The 21,923-nt window shown below is 58.0% G+C and overlaps 1 protein-coding gene across 4 annotated transcripts; it reads left to right on the plus strand.

Annotated features, from left to right (window-relative positions):
* The first annotated feature begins 9,543 nt into the window (after positions 1 to 9,543).
* On the plus strand, positions 9,544 to 21,232 carry LSM14B (LSM family member 14B). 4 transcript variants are annotated; one of them, XM_033839045.2, is made up of 10 exons: positions 9,545 to 9,883; positions 11,722 to 11,885; positions 12,995 to 13,130; positions 13,906 to 14,022; positions 16,202 to 16,369; positions 16,601 to 16,678; positions 16,893 to 17,054; positions 17,400 to 17,550; positions 19,279 to 19,464; positions 20,017 to 21,232. In XM_033839045.2, the coding sequence occupies exons 1-9, from the start codon at positions 9,757 to 9,759 to the stop codon at positions 19,448 to 19,450; spliced, it is 1,275 nt and encodes a 424-aa protein (XP_033694936.1). In that variant the 5' UTR covers positions 9,545 to 9,756; the 3' UTR covers positions 19,451 to 19,464; positions 20,017 to 21,232. The 4 variants fall into 4 exon arrangements, with proteins under 4 accessions (XP_033694938.1, XP_033694936.1, XP_033694937.1 ...); XM_033839047.2 differs by lacking the exon at positions 13,906 to 14,022 and having other exon boundaries at positions 9,544 to 9,883; XM_033839046.2 differs by lacking the exon at positions 16,601 to 16,678.
* Positions 21,233 to 21,923: the final 691 nt, after the last annotated feature.

A 21,923-nucleotide genomic window follows, 5' to 3' on the forward strand; every position in this document is an offset into this window, starting at 1 on the left:
CGAGGCCCAACTGCTAACACTTTCCCTGGGGATGACTTGGGGGACGGAGCTGGCGGCCCGGCTGGTAGCAGGGGCCGCACCGGCCGGCAATCTGCCCAGTGTCATGATCCAAACTGAACTGGTTGCTTGAAAGGTAGAGGAGCGGGGGTGGGGGGTGGGGGGAAGATGGAACCGGAGGCTCGTTGACTAAGTTGCACTGACTTAGAGACGATAATGACAAGCTGAGGGCAGTTAAACAATTGAGAAACCTGTGTGGGAGCCAGCAGTCTCATTAGCAGCTTCAAAGAAACTCAGGCGGTAAAGCAGGAAACACTCAAGCTCCCGTTCAGACACGACGGCCAGAGGGGCTGAACTCCACAGACGGAGATCGCTCAGCCGCAGCAGGACCGCTACGCCGACGTCAGGACCCTGCCTGGGACCCCTGGGGACCCCGGGGGGTGGAGACCTGGGTGTGTGCATGCAGAATTTGATTCCTCAGAGGCCTTTAGCCACCTGAGCCTGCAGCCGTGGACCCCCTCCCCAGCTAGAGCCAGCCGGCCCCGGGGGAGACGATACAGAAATCTCTCCCCCATAAGGCAACAGGTGACCGTCCCCACACCCTCTCTGGGCCACCAGGCCTGTCAGAATTAAGTTACAGTGTAGCTGGGACGATACAGCAGGAAAAGGGCTGCAAGGCTCGGCCAGCACATATTGCCAAGACCGGTGGGGCTGGATTCTGAGGGCGCTCCTGGCGCTGTGGTGACTCTTACCGTGAATGGACAGAGCAGCACCCCAGCCTGAGAGGGTACAGTGACCAGGGGCTCAGACCCTCCTGAATGAGGACATGGCTCACACTCCCAGGAAGGCCCCCAAGATCTGCAGAGGTGACAGCTGAGGAGGGCTGTAGGCTGGAGAGTGGAGGGGCCCCGAGACCCGCTGCAAGCGGCGGGGCCTTACCCACCTTCCTCCCTCCCTCTTCTAAGTCTCCCCCAGGAAGAGAGGCTGGGGTACCCCTGGAGGAGACCCCCATGTGCAAGGGAGGGAACCTGTGGGCACAAGGGGTGACTGTGGTCACACAGATCTCCCTTCCAAAAGAGACTCACTGCCCAACACAGGAGCGGGGCTGGCAGACTGCCCGCAGCCATTAGAGGCTTAGGGTCCGCCTCAGATTTCACTGAGGTGGTGCCCTTCTCAGGGTGGCCCCAGTCAGCCCGAGCAAGGCCGTGGTCCAAAGGCCTGGCCATTTCTGCCCCACGTGAGACTCCTCCCCTGAACTCCAGAGCTCCTGCCGGCAGGCAGACTTGGTCAGGTCCCAGCCCAAGCAGACTTCCTCCACTTTTCTCCTCACCGGTGTTAGCCCCCTTAGGCCCTTTGTACCCTTACTTGTCTCAGCACTTTCTTCCTGGAGACCCTCGCACTTGGCCTTTATGTGCTGACAAGCAGGACATCCAGGGAGTGTTGGTTTATTAGCTCAGCAGGTATTTGGGGAGGATGTGTAATAGCATGCCGGGGGCCAGGGCGTCCCCAACCTGCGTTTGCACCTGGCTCTGCTAGGATGGTAGGTACGTTCCTTAACTGCCCTCATCCTCGTCCTCCTGTCTGTAAAATGGGATGATTATAGAGCCCCACCCAGGGCGCTGCTTCAAACGTCAGACGTGTGCGCGCAAACTGCTCAGCACGATGCCCAGCGCACACTCGGCTGTGAGTTGCAATTGCTGTTCTCCTTTGTTCTCTGAGCGCTCCTTCAAGGTGTTTGCTGCACGGGCCTTATTTTTCTCTGCAGAAATTAGAATGCACAGTCCGCGCGCTACAAGCGCACCTTGTTTAATTATGCCTTGCTTTATTGAACTTCGCAGATATTGCATTTTTCACAAACAAGTTTTGTGGGAACCCTGCGTTTAGCAAGTCTATCAGCACCATTCTTCCAACAGCATTATTTTAAAATTAAGGTACGTACAATGTTTTTCAGACACAACGCTACCGCACACTTCATAGACTACAGCGTAAAAATAACTTTTATACGCACCGGGAAACCAAAAACATTCATGACTCACTTTATTGTGACATCCGCTCTATTGCGGTGGTCTGGAACGGAACCCACAACATCTCTGAGGTCTGCTTGTATCAGGGCAGGGATGGTGACCACAGGCCTGAAGACCTGGAGCTGCAAGGTCTGGGGACTCCAGGCTGAAGGCCTGAGTCTCCTGTGCTACATCAGCGGTCCCCAACCTTTTTGGCACCAGAGACCAGTTTCATGGAAGACAACTTTTCCACGGACGGCAGCGGGAGGAGGGGATGGCTCGGGCAGTGATGCGAGCGGTGGGGAGCGCTGGGGAGCGGCAGATGAAGCCTCGCTCACTCGCCCACCGCTCACCTCCTGCTGTGCGGCCTGGTTCCTAACCGGCTCGGACCGCTACTGGTCCGAGGCCCGGGGGTTGGGGACCCCTGTGCTACATGACTGACTGGGATAAAAGGCTGGCTGCTTGCGCGGCAACCCCAGCGCAGCCTTCCCAGGAGCAGCCCGCCAGTCCTCTGCCAAGGCCTGTGGTAAAAGAAACCTCTATCTGCCCCGCTCATCCGAGTATGGAAGTCGGCCCCGTGGGTGACTGCTGACAGAGCATGTGGACGCCTGGTGCCAAGGCACTCCTCTGAGCAGGGAAATGCCTTTCATCCCCAAGTGAAGGAACAGCCCTGCTGAGACATGGACACCCCGCCCCAGAGAGCATCAAACGAGGACCAGGCTCCCGTCACACGTTGCTGTGGGAGTATAAAGACGTGCAGACACTTTGGAAAACCGTCTGGTGGTTTTTCACAATGTTAAACATAGACTCACCATATGAGCAGGCAATTCTACTCCGAGGTGTATACGGGGGGAAATGAAAACATACATCCACTCAAAGCCTTGTACACGGTGTTTACGGCAGCATTATTCATAGTAGCTGAAAGGTGGAGACAAACCAAATGTCCATCAACTGATGAACACGTTACACCAGCATACAACAGAATGTTATTCAGCTACAGAAGGAAACAAAGTACTCATACATGCTGCAACGTGGATGAGCCTTGAGAACATTCATAAACGTACGCATAGTGAAAGGAGCCAGTCACGAAAGACCACGTAGTGTATGATTCCATGAATGGGAGACGTCCAGAACAGGCAAAGCCACAGTGGTTACCTGGGCCCTGGGGGACAGGGCGGTGGGGAGGGGCCGCTCGTGGCTATAGGGTTTGGGGAGTTGTGATTGGAATGTTCTGGAATTACACAGTGGCGACGGCTGCACAATTCTGTGACTATACTAAACACCACTGAGCTGAACACCTTCAATGGGTGAACGTATGGTATGTAAATCATACCTCAACAACGTTGCTAAGCAAACAAAGAAATGAATGAATAGGCGTGAGTTCAGTGCAGCCCAGCGTGGAGAGAGAGCAGACTCGGGACCACTGGCCCCGAGATTCCAGGGAGCATGGTAAACCCATTTGTGAAAACACTTCCACGAACCCGGGGAGACTCCCAAGGCAAACGTGGTTCTCACGCTTGTTGCTTGGGAAAGACAAATGTCTACTCCTGGAGGTCTGCGGTCGCTTGTATGAACAACACGAGCCACGGCAATGTGTTTTTGGTGCCGTCCGCCCCGTCCAGCTGCTGAAACCTCCTGGAAAATCTGGAAGCAGCTCTGGACCGAGGCATCTTCCTGGAGGAGAACTAGCTTCTCAGCCCGGCCCGCATGCTGCCCCTTCTGCCACACACGCCCCCGCCCGTCCGAGGGCGTCCGCGTCACGACAAGCGTCTGCCTCGGTGCCCAGGCTTGGCCACCGAGCCTTTGCGTTCAGGGGCTTAAGGCAGCCACAGAAGGGAAGGTGTATGGTGTTCACAGGGTGGACCTTCACACTTGCAAAAACACCCGTGTGCCCGGCAGGATGCTTTCCATCCACACTCCAGCCTCTCGCCAGGTGAGAACGTCAGTACGCAGACGAGGGGTCCTCACGTTGGCTCCCGAGCCCTGCCAGGTGACCACAGGCTTTGGGAGGCCTGGATTGTCTCTACCACTTCTTTATTTTATTTTTTTAATTTTAATATTTAAAATAGTACATATTTAATTTTAAATATTTAAAATATTTAATTTTTAATATTTAATATGCGGATCTTCGTTGCCACGTGCAGGATCTTTTAGTTGCAGCATGCGGACTTTTAGTTGTGACATGCGGGATCTAGTTCCCTGACCAGGGATCGAACCTGGGCCCCCTGCGTTGGGAATGTGGAGTCTTAACCACTGGACCGCCAGGAAAGTCCCCCACCCCTTTATTTACACGACTTCATTCCTGGGGGCTGCGGTTCTGCCAGGCTGGCGCTCGTGCACCATCAGGCAGGTGCAAAGACAAGCGCCCAGCCTTGGAGCTGACTTGGAGTTCACATCCTAGGACGCTCCCCGGGTAGGCCTTTGGGTTACTGTGGCAACTCCCTGGGACGCATCCTGCATCCTTTGCATGGGGTCAAGAGAGGACAAGGTGAAGGAACTCTCCCCGCAGTGCCCAGCTGCAGCCTCAGGACGGTCTGCATCTGGGGCACCTGTACAGCGTGCGTTCCTTGAATGAAGAAGCCGCATCTGGCATCTCCCCCGCGGCTGAGCAGGGAGCACCAGGGGGCAGGGTGTCCGGGTCAGCAGCCTGAGACTCAGATCGGAATCCCAGGCTGGCCGCTCAGTGGCCGTGTGACCCTGGCCGAGCTTCTAGCCCAGGCTGGTCTCCTCACCATGAGGCCCCGGGGGCCGCCATCCTGACCTCTAACAACCTGTGTACATTGCAGGGGACCTGTGACTCTGTACAGGGCATTTGTTCTCTGTGTGTCTTTCCCTCGTGGCCCTGTCTGTGCGGCCACGGTCTGCTCATGTGTGGTGCCCAGACTGACCCAGTCTCCTGCTAGAGGTCATGGGTCGTGGGGGTCTCCAGCTCTGCTCCAGTGAATGTCTGCTGCCAAACAGACACACGCGTTGGGCCCTTAGAGGGATCTTCTGTCGATAAATATAAACGACCCTGACTGTGCAGGCAGTGTGCTCGGGGGAACACCGGGGACCCCACAGTCCCCTTCCCCACTGCCCACACCCCTTTTCCGACCTCCTCTCGGGACCCACCAGGAGGCAAGGTGCAGGCGGCTGGCACGGAACGCTGGCAGACCCCTGTCCAGGGCTCTCTCGTGGCCCCCTTCAAGGCGAGCCAAACAGCGATGGTGCACCTGCCTCGTGCCAAGCTCTGCGCTAGAACCCGAGGCCAGCGTGGAAGCTCTTAGGGTGTGAGGGCAGGTCACCCTGAGCCGCTGGCCTCCCCGTCACCGTGGCTGACGGCACCCTGCCCCAGGAAAAGCTGGGCCGGAGGAGACGCTCAGGGCACATAGCAGAGGGCGAGGCGGGAGGAACCAGGGGTGGCCCCGCGTGCTCTGCCTCTGGGGAGCCAAACCCTCACCACTGACTCTCTTCTTTCCTAAATGAGGTGGTGAGGGAGCCCAGGCAGAGGGAAGGGGTGAGGAGGGCCTTGTGGGGTGGGTGAGGGGGGGCCCAGCTGGGGATGCTGAGGGCCCAGGGGACCTCAGCCTCCCTCGACCCTCCCTGTGTGCGTGGTAGGCCCCGGTCGCTAACTACCTTTCCAATCATCCTGCTTAGGGAGGCCCCACACATGCAAGCGGACGCTGGTGACCCAGGATGAGCGGTTACAAGGGTCCCTCCCGCACGCTGGCCTGGTGCAAACAGCTCGCTTGCACTTTCCATCCTCACAGCACGAGGCACAACCTGGGCCCCACTTTTCGTGCACAGCCAGGAGGCTCTGGGGCCAGGATGCCACCGGCCCTGGGTGGTGAAGGTGGTGGCTAAGGGGTCCCAGGAATGTGCACCCTAAGCTGTCCCTGAGCTCTTAAAGCCCTCAGCATCGAGGGGCTTAATCATCACCAGGAGAGGAAAGCCGACTGGCCTGTCCATCTTCCTGTTCCCGGGATGTTCTCTAAGTGTTTTCTCTCTGTATTTCTGAAGGGCCACCACGTTAGAATCTGACACTCGGGGACCTAGTGTCTGGGGCTGCCAGAGTCCCGTCAACTTTGCTTACCTCTCCCACCAGCTGGGCCTGGAAGGGTGGGCCGAGGCTGCCCAGCTGGGTCTGGGTCCTAACACACTTTTGTTTACTTCCCACAGCACGCCTCATCACCAGAAGGCTCAGCTGGGTGGGCGGCCGGCGGGGGAGACAAGGAGTGGAGGTAGGGAAGGGAGAGGGGGAGGAGAGGGAGATGGAAGAGGAAAGAAGGGGTAAGGGAGAAGGGCGAGGAGAGGAGGGGGGTCCAAAGATGCAGGAACCTCAAGCCACCGGTGCTCACGGAGCCTCCAGGGAAAACAGCCCTGCAGGCCCCGGGGATGGGGATGGATTCCCACCGGATTCACAGAGAGCAGAGACCTCGGGGAGAATTCCTGGCCGTGTGGGATCAACCCTGCTTTACTCCCTGACCACAGAGGCCCTGAACACAGCCGCCCGGGCCTCCCAGCCCTGTGACCTGCCTGAAAAGCTCCTGGTACGGGTCACCTTCAAAGCCAGCCTTGCCCTTGCCACCCATCCCGCCTGCAACCCTCAGCTTCCTCCTGGCTCCTGGCTCTCTGCGGGCAAAGGCTCCCTCCTAGCAGGGGGACATCTGCCCCTCTCGGGTGTTAGGTCCCGAAGGAGAGGAGGGGACAGGCAAGGTCCCACCCTGCTGGCACGTCCCCTGCTTCAGACCCCATACTCGATTTCTGTTTTATCTGTGTCCACCTATCTATTACTAATACATCTTTGAATCAACTCACCTGTTTTGTTTTGCTCCTACTAAGCAATGATACCTGTGAAATCAGTGGCTGGGCCCATCATTCCTTCTCAGGTTCACATCAGTCACAAAGTGGCCTTCTGTGGCCACGTGCCCCTCACCTGCTACAGGACACGGGCTGCGATGGAACCCCGGGCCGGGTCCTGGGTCCTTATCTTCACACCCGTCCTTAATAAAGGACGCTGTCCTCCAAACACACAGGGCTTGGTACGTGGCTCGTGGGTGCAGTGGAAACCCAGCCAGCCGCTTCTGTGGTCCTCTGAAGGGACCCCCGTCTCCCATGCACGGGCCCCTAGCACCTCTCAAAAGCCCAGCACAGGCATCATCTTCTGGGGTCCTCACATCCAGCAGTGACATGGGCAAGACAGCTGTCTTCTCAATCTGGCAAAAGGAGAAACTGAGGCAGGGAGTCCAACCTGCCCAGGGTTTTTCGTCTTCTCAGCTCCCCTCTCTACATCCCCAGGCTCAGGAGTCTAAGGCTTGGTGATGATCGAGCAGGTGGGCACTGTGGACAGCTGTTGAGGGTGGAGGTGCTGTTCAGGGAGGGGTGTCCCCTCGCATGGAAAACAGACCACACCAATGTACTCCCGGGCCAAGTTGAGGCTCCGTACAACTGCTCCCCCTCTCAGACCTTTCACAAGTGCCCTCCACTTTGGGCAGGACACCAAGGAATGAGTGGCAGGGCCAGGCTTCCTGGACCTGTGCGCCACATATATTTTTAGCCTCTGCCCTGCCCGGGCATTTGCAGTGACCGATGTCCTCAGGGAACCACCCAGCTGTACACCCGGGGGCCCGGTGGACTCTCAGAGGTCTCCAGGAACTGCCCCCTGCCCTGATCCTGGAGCTCAGGATCCAGCTCCCCCTTCCAAGGTAGAATCGGCTCCAACTGGGGAGGAATGCATCCCCACCTCCAGTACACACAGAAGATTGTGGAGAGAGTTCCGAGGCACAGAACCTGTGACCTTAGGCAAGTCGTGTTCTGGACCTGGGGGAAGTGGGGGGCAGGAAGACCTCTGCTGTGCAGGGGGACCACCAGGCCAGATGGTCGCTGAGGTGGTCAGGAGACCTGGGGTTGCACCAACGCCACACAGGTGCACCCTGGGGAAGACTGTGTTGTGCTGTCCTGTCTCCTGTCCAAGGGCAGGCCGCCCCGATGCCTGGAGACCTCTCTTACTGGAGTTGGGCTAACCCGGGGGCCGCGCTGTCCACCCTCTCCTCACCAGCGCAATTCTCCAGGAGCAGAGATGCACTGGTAAATCTTGGCAGATCTATTTAGAAGACTTTTCCATCTTCTCTTCTGCTCCTTCTGTGCTCCCTTTTCTCCAACCCAATACTGTTCTCTTACTGTTGCCGGGCGCTGGTGGAATGGGGGGATTCACAAAGGGCAGGCGGGGCAACTGTCCTGTGCTGGGTCTCAGTTTCCTCTGTAAAATGGGGAGTCAGAGCCTATGTGCGGGTTGCCGTAAGGTGTTCTCTGCAGCGGCTTTCATTTTTCGTTTGGCACTTATTGTAAGAAATACACTTCACATCTTGATCAAGTACCCACTTAAATACGTGTAAGTAAAATAAATGCTTCACAGAGCAAGTGCACTCTCACTGTGAGATGCTCTCTATCTCATTCTGTTTCATTTCTATAAAATGCTGGTCACCACTCACCAAGTTTTTTTCAGGACATAATATTAGTCGCTGATCTGAGGTCAAGAGGGAGAGACGGGCAGAAAGCAAGCGCAGACATAATCACCAATCGAGCAAAGGGCTGTGCAGGCAAGAAGGGGGTCTGGCGAACAGGAGGGGGCGGCCTGTTTCTCCACTTCACAGCGAGGCCTCAGAGCCGGAGCCGGGCAAAGCGGCAAGCAGGCCAGGTCAGGCGGGTCTCGGAGGCCCTGGTGGCCGGCTGGGATTTATTTTAAGGGACGCGGAACGCCACCGCAGGTTTGGGGGGAGGGGCGGGATTAAAAGAGAAGATGCGCTCAGCACCTTATATTTAGCGGCTGACGCGCCGGAAGCGCTCGTTACCCGCAGTTACTACTGCGCCCCACGCGCGGAGCGCGGCCCCCACCTTCACCTCCTGGGCAGTGACCCTGGTCCCCCGCCTTCGCCCCCGGGGAAGAGACCACCCCTCACCCTCCGTCTTCACTCCGCGGGCAATAACCCCGGCCCGGCCCCCTGTCTTCTACCCCGGGGAAGAGACCTGCCGGCCCCACACCTTCACCCCACGGGCAGTGACCCCGGCCCCCGTCACTCTCCGGGGAAGGGACCCCCAGCCTTTGCCCCTGGGGAAAGTGACAGTGGGGCGCATCCCAGCCTTCCGGCCCAGGAGGGGGGAAAGCGTCCGGTACGCTGCAGTTCAGCGGAAACTGAAACCGGGAAACACGATCCACAGGTTCCCCGCACCCGGGTCCTGAGAAGGGCGGTACACGCGGCGGGCGGAGCTTTGGCGCCCCGCCCCCTCCCTCACACGTGCTCCCCCGCCCCTCCCGCGGACGCGCGCTCCGCCCCGGTCGATTCCCACCCCTCCTCCAGGCCCGCCCGCCGGGTCTCGTGTTCCCACCCCGCGCGGGGCCCGCCGGGAGCCAGCCGAGAAGTGGGGCGGAGAGCAGGGGAAAGCCCGCCGGGTCAGGCGACGCTTGCTACGCAGGCGCGGAGCGCGGGGCCGCCCCCAGGCCGACAGCGCGGCCATATTTAAAGGGAGGCCGGCGAGGCGAGCCAATGGGCGGTGAGCGTGCGGGGGCGGGGCGTGGCGGCGCAGGACCCGGATGTGGCTGCTGCGACCCCTCCTCCCCCGCGTTCCCCTCAGAGCCCCCCGGCCGCGCGCCGTTCCTCGCTCTCTGGTCCCCGCGCAGGCCCTCGGGCGGCGGTGAGGCGGCGCAGAGGCGGAGGAGCGGGCGGCGAGGCGACCGCGCGGAGGCGAGCGGGCCAGGCCCGGCCGGGCGGCCGCCGCCATGAGCGGCTCCTCGGGCACCCCGTACTTGGGCAGCAAGATCAGCCTCATCTCCAAGGCGCAGATCCGCTACGAGGGCATTCTCTACACCATCGACACGGACAACTCCACGGTGGCGCTCGCCAAAGGTAGCGCCCCGCGGCCGCCCCAACCGCCCCGCCCCCGCCAACAGCCGGGCCCGCGCCTCCTCCGCCCTACCCCCCCCTCCGGGCGCCCCTCCGCAATCCCGCCTCACCCCCCGGGGCGACCCCCACATCCTGCCTGCGCCCACCGGGGCGCCCTGGGCCTCCGCGCCGCTCCCGCCCCTGTCCTCCGGGGCTCGGCTTGCACAATGGGCTCCCCGGGCCGCGGCGGCAGCGTAATTGTGCGCGGCCAGCCCGCCCTGCCCGGGGTTGCGGTGGGGAGGTGGGGGCGGGTCTAGCTCCCGCGGTGCCGCCCCCCCCCCCCCAGTGCGGCGTAGCCCACCTCTGCAGGTGGGGGGTCGGCGTTGCTAGGCTGTTTCCTCCCCAGCTGCCCGAGGGCGGAGGGGGCGGCTGGCGCCGAGAACCCGGTCCCTGTGGGGGAGGGGTGGGGCTAGGGGCCCGGAGTCTCCTCGGGGCCTCCCCAGAAGGCTGGAGAACGAGAAAACGCGACTTCTGCAAGCCCTTCTGGAACCTATTAAGCAGCTGGGGCCTTGAGCCTGAACAAATAACCACGTTTTAATGGATTCTCCTGTCGGGATAGGAGCATCGGTTGGCGGCTCCATGCTCCCGTTTAAAGCGTCTTCCTACTCTAATTCAGACGTTTTAGTCTGTGGGTTTACCCTTTTGTGACAGACTCCTCCCTGCGGGCGCTGGTAACCACACTGAAGTCCCTGGGAGACCTAGAGAAAGATGGCTGTACTGTGGCTTTGCCGGAGTCCAGAGCCTTTTCTGAGCGTGTTGAGGCAGGAGGTGGGCCCAAAGTTTCTTTGTCTTCGTCCTCCAGGGACGATGACTAGTGTCCTTCCCCTGCCTCTTGGAAGTGCTGAGTGCAGCCAGGTCTGCAGAAACCCTGTTTGTTTGGTTGGTCTTGTTAGGCTGGAGACACTGGGCTGGGCCTCTAAGGGTCGAGGCGCAGCTACGTGCTCCTGTGTTGGAGGGAGCCTCCTCCATCCAGGTCGCAGTCAGTTCCCAGCTCTGGGAGTAGCTCCTTTGAAAGCCTAGTATTTAAGTTTTCCGATAGATGTGTTGCTCCAGGACATAGTTTAGTACTGTAAGATTTTGTGGTCACTTGTACTCTTGGCTTTTGGCTACATTTGGCCTGAGACCCCCGTTGGAAAAACTGAGGCCCAGCGTAGTCCCTGGTCCTCAGCGGGAGTTGTGCTAGGATTAGACAGAGGCGCTTCAAGCCCAGCTCTGCCTCAGAGACCTGAGAAGGAGGCACTCGCTGGGGCTCCTTGAACCCTGCCGGTAGGGGTTAATCCCCTAGGAAACCCCTCCGGAGACGGACGCTCGTGGGGTGGGTCCACGTTCTGGGCCGCTTTCTCCCATTGTTTCTCTACCAGCTCCTCCCAGGCTCGTCGTGGGCAGAAGGGTGGGGATGACACTCAACCTGCTGGCTTTTCTCAGAAGAAAACAGACTCGCCAGGGGTGGTGTGTTGCGAGGCTTCAATCAAAAAGCAGCTTTGGGGCTGTTTAATCTGCAAAGTCAGATGTGAATGGGGGGGCGGGGGGGATTTGCAAAGCAGGCGTCGTTTGTGGGAGCGCTGGCCTTCCGTGTTTGGAAGGGAGACTGTCAAGCTCTGAATCGTTCGTGGTCATCTTTGCGACCTAGAACTTTTTGGAGCGTTGCCAGCTGGGGTCTTCTAGGTATTGTCCGTTGATAATCAGGGGTGGAGCAGTTGAGGCGTGGAAGCTGCGTGCTGTGGACGGCCCCTGCGGGAGGGCTGATTGAATGCACTTGGTCGAGGATGACAACGTAACCCTTCTCTTTCTCAACCCCTGAGTGAGGTCCTTCGGTACCGAAGACCGTCCCACAGATAGGCCTGCCCCCCCTAGAGAGGAAGTTTATGAGTACATCATCTTCCGGGGAAGTGACATCAAAGACATTACCGTGTGCGAACCTCCGAAAGCCCAGCACGCGCTCCCTCAGGACCCCGCTATTGTTCAAGTAAGTGCGCTGCCCCGTGTCTGCCGTGGGCGCTGTCTCTAAGAGGCGCCGGCTTCCAGATGGAGCTGGGTGTCATCTGGCCAGAGCGCTCAACTCGAGGAACAGCCTCTTCATGAAAAGCAGTTTAACTGTGTCTGGCTCTTGGCGTTCTGTGGGAGGCTTCATCTGCGGCATGCACAGGGTGTGCTGTAGAGTGAGGCCGGCCCAGCGTGTTGGGCGGTGCAGGGGGCAGTGCTCTTAGTCTTGCCGGCACCCGGCGTTTGTCCTTTGTCTCGGGTGGGTAAGCCTGAAGCCCCGGTGCATGCCGGGAGTGAGAGAGATGCTAGTAGGGACTTGGGACAGCAGGGCTCGCTCTCTCAACACTGCCCCGATGATAAAGTCAGCGTTGTGGGATGCTGAATTCGCAGGTGTCACGCCGTGTGCCTGCCTGCTGTGTTATGACGTGTTCTGCCCAGGATTACTAGGGAGTCCAGGCTCATATCTTCTTGGCTTGTAAACCTCGACTTTCACCGACTCCTGCGGGGCTCACGCTGCAGGAGGGGCCGGGACAGAGCGTGCTCCCTGCGGGGTGGGGCTTGCACGCTGGGCTGTGTGGGCACGTGGAGAAGCTCTGGGCCAGACTTCTGAAAGGTTTGAGGTGAGCGCTCTTGGGAACTCCAGAAGAGGGAAGTGCTCGAGCCAGGCCTTGAGGGACGAAGGGGCCTCCCGGGAGCATGGGGAGCTGGAGAGAGGACGCCGCGTGGAGGTAGTTCCCCGGCTACACAGCTGTGCCCCGGCGTGTTGGGGCCAGGGCCCAGGTGAGGACGCCATCCTCGTCCCTGGCAGAGCCTGGACTCCCTGATGACCGGCAGTGGGGCCACTAGAGGGGTTCACGGAGTTAGGAGAAGGTCGTGTTAGAATTACCTGGCAGGTGAAGCTGGGGGTGAACGTGGAAAAGGCAGCTCTGAGCCCCTTAGGCCACCCTGGGGGCTCACACGCCCCTCAGTGCCGCCTCAGCCTCCAGGAGCAGGCTGACGAATCAGGCTGCCTTTCCCGGTCTGCACGGTGCTCGCCAGGCAGGGTGACAGGAGGGCCTGGAGCTGCTCTCACCTGTGTGTCTCATTGCTCAGTCTTCCCTGGGCTCGGGCTCGGCCTCCTCCTTCCAGCCACACGTGCCTTACAGCCCCTTCCGAGGGATGCCGCCCTACAACCAGCTGGCCGCCAGCTCCCTGCTCAGCCAGCAGTATGCCGCTTCCTTGGGTTTAGGTGAGTAACCTTTTTCTACCTGGTCAAGTGCCTGTGCCGTGACATCCAGGAGCGGGGCCAGACCCTGGTGGTGGGGACGCTGTGTTCGTGCCACGTTCAGCTGGCAGTGCATACTGAGCACCTTCTTCAGTGGCCCTTCAACTAGTTAGAACGCTTAGGAACTCCTCAGTTGAGTGGAAGAGGCAGCAGGGTGAGTTTTGGAACAGATGAATCGAATCAAAATTCATTTAAAGTGTCAGCCTGTGTCTGGGTGGAAGTTGTGGTATGTCTGGTTCAAAGAAGAAATAACCGATGTGTGTAATTACAGATGAGTTCTAACCATTTGCACATTTGTCAGCCTATAAATATAAAAGTTAAATGCAACGCCCACCTATCCTATCCTTTTCCATTCTCGTGTCAGTGCTTTGCTCAAAAATGAAGTCTCCCCTAAGGTTGAGTAAGGTTCGCTTCTACACGCATGGAGTGAGAGTCACCCTGCCCATAGGTTTGCGGCACATTCAAACCACAGAGTCGCAGGCATCACCCCCTTCACTCGTAAGAGTCACATGCTTCTAATAGAAGAGCCTGTTGTCTTGACTGCTGCTCCTGGGGTGCAGGAGCCCTTCTCAGCTTGGCTCCCCGTTTCTAGATTAGGCGTGTGTGAGCAAAGTGTCCTATGAGAGATGGCTGGGCTCTTTCCAAGCCTGCTATACACAAGACGAGTTTCTCATTACTTATTTGTGTGCCTTTTATTTTTTTTTTTTTTTTTGCTCTTTTCTCCTTTATCTTCTTTTAGAAAAGTTGGTAAGCCCTCCAGCCTCAGCCGCGGCTTCCAGCCCTAGTTCTTCTCCATCTCCACAGCCCGTTTCAGAGCTTGACATGTCCTCAGAGTCACATCAGCTCACTTCCAAGGGTAACAGCAGTTTTGCAGAACTGCATGCTGTCTTGCGAGCCATCCTGAGCGAGGGGGTAAACCAGTAGACCAGAATGACAGTAGCTGTAGCAGATACTTTGCCAAGCCCGTGGATCAGTTAAACTGCCTCTGTGTGTTTCTGCACGTAATCCTGACTTATTAACTCTCACAGTTTTAAAGAGGGTATTAGAAAGAACCAGCAGTACACTTTGTTCGCTCTCCTGGGTCCAGGGTCTGTTTTGACCTGTACTGTGATTGCCACGTATGGGAGACGTCCCTCTGCACAGAAGGCCGCTTCCTGGGGTTTCTGCTGGTCCTAAATGCAGTGTAGGTTGCTGGGTAAGACTGCAAGGCGACCCCCATGTAACAGGCATGCTGCTCTGGGATCCGTGTGGCACGTTCCTCACCCATCCAGGGCGTTTAGCATCGGGGGCCTCGGGTGTCTTTGTAAAATGAAGCACCATTAAAATTGGGTGGCTAGCCTGAGTTGTTGACCGGGTGAGCAGTGGGCCTGATGACTGGCTTGGTAACACTGGTTTGTCCCACCTGTCTGCCGGGTGCCGCACCTGTGGGCGGTTTTTTGCCCTTTCTGGGCCTTCTCCTTCCCCGGAGGTCTGACGTGAGAGCACCGTGTGCGCCGCCCTCACCTTTGCAGAGACTCTGTCCAAGATGATGCCTGGGGCTTTCATTGTGGCACACAACTACTGTCAGTCTGTTACTTTGCATGCGTTGCTTTCCTGCATGGATGCCAGTGGATCTGAGTACAGCGGTAGTGATGTTTTTTTCCCCACTTAAAAATTGCACAAGATAGTTCATTGTCCTTAGGGTCATTTACATAAAACTGCTCTTAGGGCAAGATAGTTTGACTGATCTTTTTTTATGAAAAGCAAATGAGCCCAAGATCCTTGCCCCATCCAGTTACAGCGTGAGCAGGAAGCTGCTGTCTTGCTCAGGAAGGGCCGTGCTGAGTGAGGCGCTAGGTCAGAGAAAGTGGTCTAGGTCAATGAATGCCCATCGCAGAGGACACTTAAAAGTACCAGTAAGGGGGCTTCCCTGGCGGTCCAGTGGTTAAGAATCCATGCTTCCACTGCAGGGGGCACGGGTTCGATCCCTGGTCGGGGAGAACCAGGATCCCGCATGCCGCACGGCCAACAAAGAAAAAAAAAAGTATCAGTATGTAGGGCCTGCCCTTTGAGTACTTTTGATCCGGTTGTGAGGAATTTCTCAGAGTAATTTCTGACAGTAGTTTCTGCTCTATGTTTAAAAACAAAGGTAGACTGTCCAGTCTTCACTGTGTTGGGCTGCCCCTCCGATAATAGTTACTCCGTGGTTAGGGCTCATTTTTTTCTGTCTCAAAAGTCTGTGCACCTCCACCCAGTCCTCAGTTGTCCCATTTAAACAGTGCCCACCGGAACGTGGGAGAGGGAAGGGAGGAGATGGCCTGATGTGTGTGGCACACCCTTCTCTGTCCTCTTGCGGCAGAGGCCCGTCTCGTGAGGGGGACCTCCACTGAGGCCGGGTTCTGAGCACTCCTGCACTCAGGCTTGGTGATGCCGTGTAGTGGGAACAGACTCAGTGCAGCGCCGTCTCCAAGGGCAGCCTGGGAACCCTTCGTTTCTTACGATGAGCCTTCACCCGGAGGAATGCAGGCTGTTATTTCTCTGTAGTCAGCTCTCATCACTTCATCCTTTTTGGTTTTGTTGTTTCTTAAGCAAAAACAACAGTGTTCTAGAATTTTAACTTCAAAGGCTGAGCACTGCATTTTGTGGAAGATGCCAGACTGGGATGGTTCTTGTCCAGCATGGCCCAGAGCGAAACACATTCTCAGACTGTGAATTCACCGGCATCTCGGGACTGTCGAGCCCCCTTGGGGTTAGAGCTTGTGTGGTTTGGGGGAAGCTTTTTCTAAGCCGCTTGAGAGGTGCTTATTGTGCTGGGGTGTTTTTCCCTCCTCCGGATGCCCTAACTGGGGGAGCCTGCTGGCTTTTTTGCTGCCTGGGCTAGACGCAGAGGGGATGGTGCGGGGTGGGGGCTTTGCCTGGGTTCTGTAAAACCTCTCCAGGCGGTTGCCTTCCTCCTGCTGCACAGCCAGCTGGACAAGGAGTGGGGGCGGGGGGAGGCGAGGGGGTGTGGCCTTCTCCTTGTCTCTGTTATTAACCTCTCCTCCTCCTCAACTCAGGAGCTGGCTTTCCGGCTGTCTCAGTCAGCAAGAGCCCCATGGTGGAGCAGGCTGTCCAGACTGGTTCTCTTGATAACCTGAACACCAAAAAGCTGTTACCTGGCAAGGGCACCGCGGGGATGCAGCTCAACGGGCGCCCAGCCCCGCCAAGCAGCAAGGCTGCCAGCGGTACTTAAATACACACTCCCCTGGAGTTTGTTCGTGTTCTCAGTGGCATAGCGCTTCCTGGGGTTCTTTTTTTATCCTTTAATTAGACACCCCCACCCTGTAGGCTTTTGCAGGGCCGGCTCTTGCGCAGTCCCCGGTGGCGCCGCCCTGCTCCCGTCGCCAGGCTCTGCTCCTGTCCCCGGGCTCTGCTTTCGCAGGCGCTTTGCCTTACTCTTCCTTTTTGCGCCTTAGATGTAGCTCAGCCGGCAGCTGGGCAGACTCAAGGGCAGGTGAATGACGAGAACAGAAGACCTCAGAGGAGGCGATCAGGTAACGGCTGTTGCCACTTGAGTTCTGGGGAGCCGAGAACCACCCAGTCGCACTCCGCTTACCGCTCCTGCCTGCTTCTCCGTGGGTGACGGTTTCAGGGTGCTGGGCTCAGCGGCAGCTTCAGTGTGCTCTGTCCCCGCCTTGTCTGCTGTCTCACACCGAGTAATGTTGAGTTAGTGGCTTACCAGCCAGGGCTGTCCTTTCCTTCTCACAGGGAACAGACGAACAAGGAATCGCTCCAGAGGGCAAAGCCGTCCAACTACCGTCAAGGAAAACACAATCAAGTTTGAAGGCGACTTTGACTTTGAGAGTGCAAATGCCCAGTTCAACCGAGAGGAGCTGGACAAAGAATTTAAGAAGAAACTGAATTTTAAAGGTTTGAAAATTTGCCCCACCCTAGGAGTGTCCACGGCGCAGGTCAAGGAGAGCCTGGCAGGGGCGGGGGGCAGCTGGGATGGTGGTCGGCGGGGAAGCCGTGCTGTCTGAGGAGTTCCCAGGAAGGAGAGGAGTCGGAGGGAGGCCCGTGCTCGGGGGATGAGAGCGGGTTGCAGGGCCCAGGGGTGGACGAGGCCAGCAGCCAGCAGAGCTTTCCGCGTAGTGCAGGGCACTCCCGGCCGCTTCCCTGAGGCCTGAGCACAACCCTTGAGCGGCCCCGCGAGGACCTGTCCTGGTGGAAGGTGCTTTGCTCCTTGGCCTCTCAGTGCTCTGCTTCTCTGTGTAGACGACAAAGCTGAGAAAGGGGAGGAGAAGGACCTGGCGGTGGTGACCCAGAGTGACGAGGCGCCTGCTGAGGAGGACCACCTGGGGCCCAACTGCTACTATGACAAATCCAAGTCCTTCTTTGACAACATTTCCTCTGAACTCAAGACCAGGTCAGGGGGCTGTGGGGCCGGGCAAGGCCTGGGGGAGCTGGCGGGAAGACACTCTGTCCCCAAACTCTGAGACTGGGGCACGCTCTCTTGGAGACCAAACCCAGATCTTAGGTTCAAGGCAAATCTCTTAGGCTCACAGTTTTACTGTAATGGGTACGTCAGGCCCAGCGGTGCCAGCGGTAGGTGGTGGTGTGGGAAGCCCTGGCAGTCACAGGCACCTGAGGGATCTGACCCAGGTCCCGGCCCCTCTTTGCTCAGCTGCCTCTTTCTCATCAAGGTTGGGCTGGACTACCCTCCCTACCGCGTCGATGTTCCCGTTCTGTACCACCTCGCCTGGGCCTGCTTCTTGGTCTGACCCTGGTGGCCTGAGGCCCTTGCTGCCTGAGGCAGCTGGCAGGGGTGCCCGCAGTGCTCTTTCACCACCTGACGGCTCGAGGCCGGGGACCCTGTCATACGCTTTGCGTTTAGCACCCAACAGCTGGTGCTCAGATGTTGCCTGAGAGCCAGCTAGACAGTAAACGAAGTCTACAGAAGGGGCGTGGTGTGGAAACTCAGATCCTCTCGTTCACAAATGGAGTAGCAGACACACTGCGGGCACTGGGGGAACAGCAGAAAGCAAGCTGGGAGGTCCCCATTCCCCCCACCACCCCTCTTAGGTTTTGGCAGGGGAAAGAGATAACAAAAAAACAGGCGCACGAGATAACATCTAGCAGTGAGGCGGGAGAGGTTGGGGCGTGTGTTGGGTGTGAGGGGAGTGGGGTTCGGGAGCCGGTGGGAGGGTGAACGCAGGACAGGGTGTGAAGCGGAGGCAAGGCGGAGGCGGGCACGTGCAGCTGCTGCGTGGCTGGAGCGGAGCCTGGGGGGGGTCAGGGAGGAGCGATGAAGATGGGACGGTGGCTTGGGGAGAGCAGTGCTGTCTGAGGTTTCACTGCTGCTTTGTGGAGAGTGGGCAGAGGTGGGGCAGGCATGGAAGCTGAGTGGTCACGTCAGAGGCTTTGGGGTAGTGGGCAGTGCTGGAGGAGGGGAGGGAGGCTTGGCCTCTGCCATGCCCTGAAGGTTTGCTGATGGGCCGTGAGGGGAGCCTGGATGGCTGAAGGCTGCGGTTGCTGCTGCTTGGAGTGAGGAGGGTGGGGGGGGCAGCAGAGCAGGGGGTCGGGCTGGGTGTGTTGCGTGTGAGCTGCCTATAAGCAGCCTTGTGGCACACAGTTGGACACCGGGGGGTCCTTGCTGGAGGTGCAGAAACGAGTGTTGGCGGCGTTGGTGCTGCGTCCGCACCTCCCCCAAAGCGTACGTGTCATAGCCTTGGGGACCCTGCTCTGTTTAGCCCAGTCCCCTCATCTCTGGAGACTCGTCTGGAGGGGTCCGTGATCTGCTCCAGGTCTCGGAGCCTGCACGGGCCCTGGGCCTAGCAAGCAGGGAGGGCTTCCTTCATGGCACGCTGCTGTTGCGTGCTGGCCTTAGGTGACGCAGGTGTGAGAGGTTTATACTGAGCAGCCCCGTCCAGTGGGAGACAGGCCTGGTTGGAAATTGGGCTGGGAGCCCCTGCAATGTTGAGTCTCAGGCTCCAGTGTCCTGATGGGATTGCCCCCCCAGTGGCTCCAGTGACGAGTCACCATCTGTCTATCGGTCCTTTCTCCCTCCCCAGGCTGTGTGAGGCTGGGGCCTGCCTCGGAACGCTGTGAGGAGGTGCCCGCTGTAGTCGGTCTCATGCTGCTTGTCTTCGTTCAGTTCCAGGCGGACGACGTGGGCTGAAGAGAGGAAGCTCAACACGGAGACCTTCGGGGTGTCGGGAAGGTTTCTTCGTGGCCGTAGTTTCCGGGGTGGATTTCGAGGGGGCAGGGGCAACGGTGCAACCCGTCGTAACCCGACTTCCCACAGAGCTGGGACTGGCAGGGTGTAAGGAGGCAGCTGAAGGTGAGTGAGGGGAGCTGTGGGGTCCTTTAGTGGGAGGGCATCCGGACGGGGCTGCCCAGGTAGGAGCCGGTGAGCGTTGGTATCGAGGCCAAACTGAGGCCCCGACCCTCTGAGTGAATCCCCCAGGGGGCTCTTGGGGACGGTGGGACCCAGGCCCCGGGGTTGTCAAAGTGAGGGTCCAGGTGCAGGAGGGCTGGGTGCTCCCCACTCCGGTGTGGTCAGGAAGGAGCGATGGTTACAAGCCAGGCCTCAGCTCCAGCCTGGCCTTGCACTGACCTTGAGTCTGCATTTTTAACTAGGTCGAGGGTGACGTGTGTGCCCCTTAGGGTCTGGGTGTGAGTGGGCTTCGGGTGGGACCTGGAGCTGCCTGCCCCCCACCCCGGTGTGAACAAAAACGATGACCTCGGGTTGTGATGGGAAGGTCTGGGAAGCCCCAGCCTGACTTGGGGTGGGAGGGAGGTTCAGCAGTCCCTGTTCTTCATTCACGGTGCTGGGCTTGGGCTGGGGAGCTGCCTGGATGTGCTCACTAGATGTTGTGTCTCCTCCTCGCAGGCTCTTGCTGAAGCGGCACAGACGCCAGACTGTGTCTACGAGGATGTTGGAAAACGCTGCACTTACTGCGGGAGACGTGGGTCACTTTGTTTACTGAGTTTGGAAAATTCCCATGCTACTGCTTATGTTTTGGACTGAACTGAACTTGGACGTGGTCTGAGTTAGAACCACTTTTTTGGGGGGACGTGTATGTGGGAAACCTCTTTGAGGTATCTTGGCCTACTTTTCGTTTTTAGTTGTGCACAGCCTGACGCTAAGGTTTTGGTATTTTGCAGAAAGGTTTCTAGAGCGAAAGTGTGATCCTCACTTTGTGACCTTTTTTGGACAGCTTTGATTTTTAACGTGGAACCAAATCCCATTTGGCAAATGCGGCAGCCAAGTGCATCTCTGTAATCCAACTGGCCGCTGGTGCTGCTGGCCTGACACCCACTGCCACAGGCGGGGCCTAGGAGCCAGGCGTGGCCAGCACGGGGGCATGGGGGGGCCTAGGGCATGGAAAGCGGGGTGTCCCACCATCGTGTTGTAGAAGCAAACCAGACGACCCTGACCTCAAGGTAGAGGGCGGGGTTGGGGGTGCTGGAGGTGTAGGATGGGGCCCTGAACGGGAGGGAGCTGGGCGCTGTCGCTTGGAGTGTGGCTTCCATAGGAATCCGGGCTGGGGGTGAGCGCCCAGGACTGAGCTCCTCTGCGGAGTCCCTCTCCCTCCTGCCCTCTCCCTGCCAGTCCCTGACCCAGGCCAGTCAGCGTTGGACTCTGGCCGAACACTGTTCGGTGTCTCATCCACTTGGAAATGAGCCAGTCTTTTTTTTTTTTTGCAAGGTCGGTTGACCGAGAACATATTTCCTCTCAGTTGTAAATAGTTCTGTGTTTTTGTTTTACTGGTGGGTGGAGGGAGGGTGGGGAATATATTTGTTGCATGAGCAAAGGGATCAGACCTTCAGTAGAAGCATGCGTCCCTCTGACAGGGCATCGTGGTGAGCATAAGCGCCTTGGTAACTAAATCCCTTTAAGTAGGCGGAACGGTTTTAGTTCTGTATCAATTAAGTTACTGTAAAAGCTTAGGTTTATTTTTGTAGGAATTAATGGCTAAGAATTAGAACATAGCAATGCGGCTGCTCTGTTCGAGCAATGTAAACTTGTAATTATAAACAAACATGCAAACCTTTGAAACTCTCTTCTTCTCTGCTCTGGAAATAAATAATCCTGTTGACTCTGTTGCCCGAGTTACATCATGGCTCACATGACCGTCCCAAGGTAGGTGTTGTGTGCAGTTCAGATTTGGGGGACATCTGGCACTCTGGAGTGAGACCTGGCCAGTCTGGGTACAGGGCAATGAGCCAGGCCCTAGGTTACTAAGAGCCACCCTCCCGGGGTGAGTGGTGCTGCTTTCTGGGTACTCGACACTAGTTTAGAGAACCTGCTTCGGGAGTGGCCCCTTCGCTGCCATAGTACAGCTTCCAAGCTCCCCAGAACTTTCATGTCGTTGATACCTTAGAACCTGTTACAGGGCTGGACCCTGGGACTACAGAGAAAAGCCAAGACTTGGCTGGTTTCAGACTGAAAGCATGTAATTTCACTGCAGTGGGTTTCCAGGCGATTTTTTTAAATATAAATTCATTCATTTATTTTTGGCTGCGTTGGGTCTTCGTTGCTGTGCGCGGGCTCTCTCTAGTTGTGCTGAGCGGGGGCCACTCCTCGTTGTGGTGTGCGGGCCTCTCACGGTGGCCTCTCCTGCTGTGGAGCACGGGCTCCAGTAGTTGTGGCAACGTGGGCTCAGCAGTTGTGGTACACGGGCCCAGTTGCTCTGCGGCATGTGGGATCCTCCCTGACCAGGGCTCGAACCCATGTCCCCTGCATTGGCAGGCGGATTCTTAACCACTGCACCACCAGGGAAGTCCTCCAGGTGA

The sequence above is a fragment of the Tursiops truncatus genome, chromosome 15, assembly GCF_011762595.2.
Source record: "Tursiops truncatus isolate mTurTru1 chromosome 15, mTurTru1.mat.Y, whole genome shotgun sequence".
NCBI classification, from domain to species: Eukaryota; Metazoa; Chordata; class Mammalia; order Artiodactyla; family Delphinidae; genus Tursiops; species Tursiops truncatus.

What these genes read in the sequence shown, in the direction of transcription:
- LSM14B (XM_033839045.2), top strand. Translation starts at nt 9,757, where the DNA reads ATGAGCGGCTCCTCGGGCACCCCGTACTTGGGCAGCAAGATCAGCCTC. An exon ending in CACGGTGGCGCTCGCCAAAG is followed by an intron (nt 9,884 to 11,721) that starts GTAGCGCCCCGC and finishes TCAACCCCTGAG; the next exon opens with TGAGGTCCTTCGGTACCGAA. An exon ending in GAAGAAACTGAATTTTAAAG is followed by an intron (nt 17,055 to 17,399) that starts GTTTGAAAATTT and finishes TTCTCTGTGTAG; the next exon opens with ACGACAAAGCTGAGAAAGGG.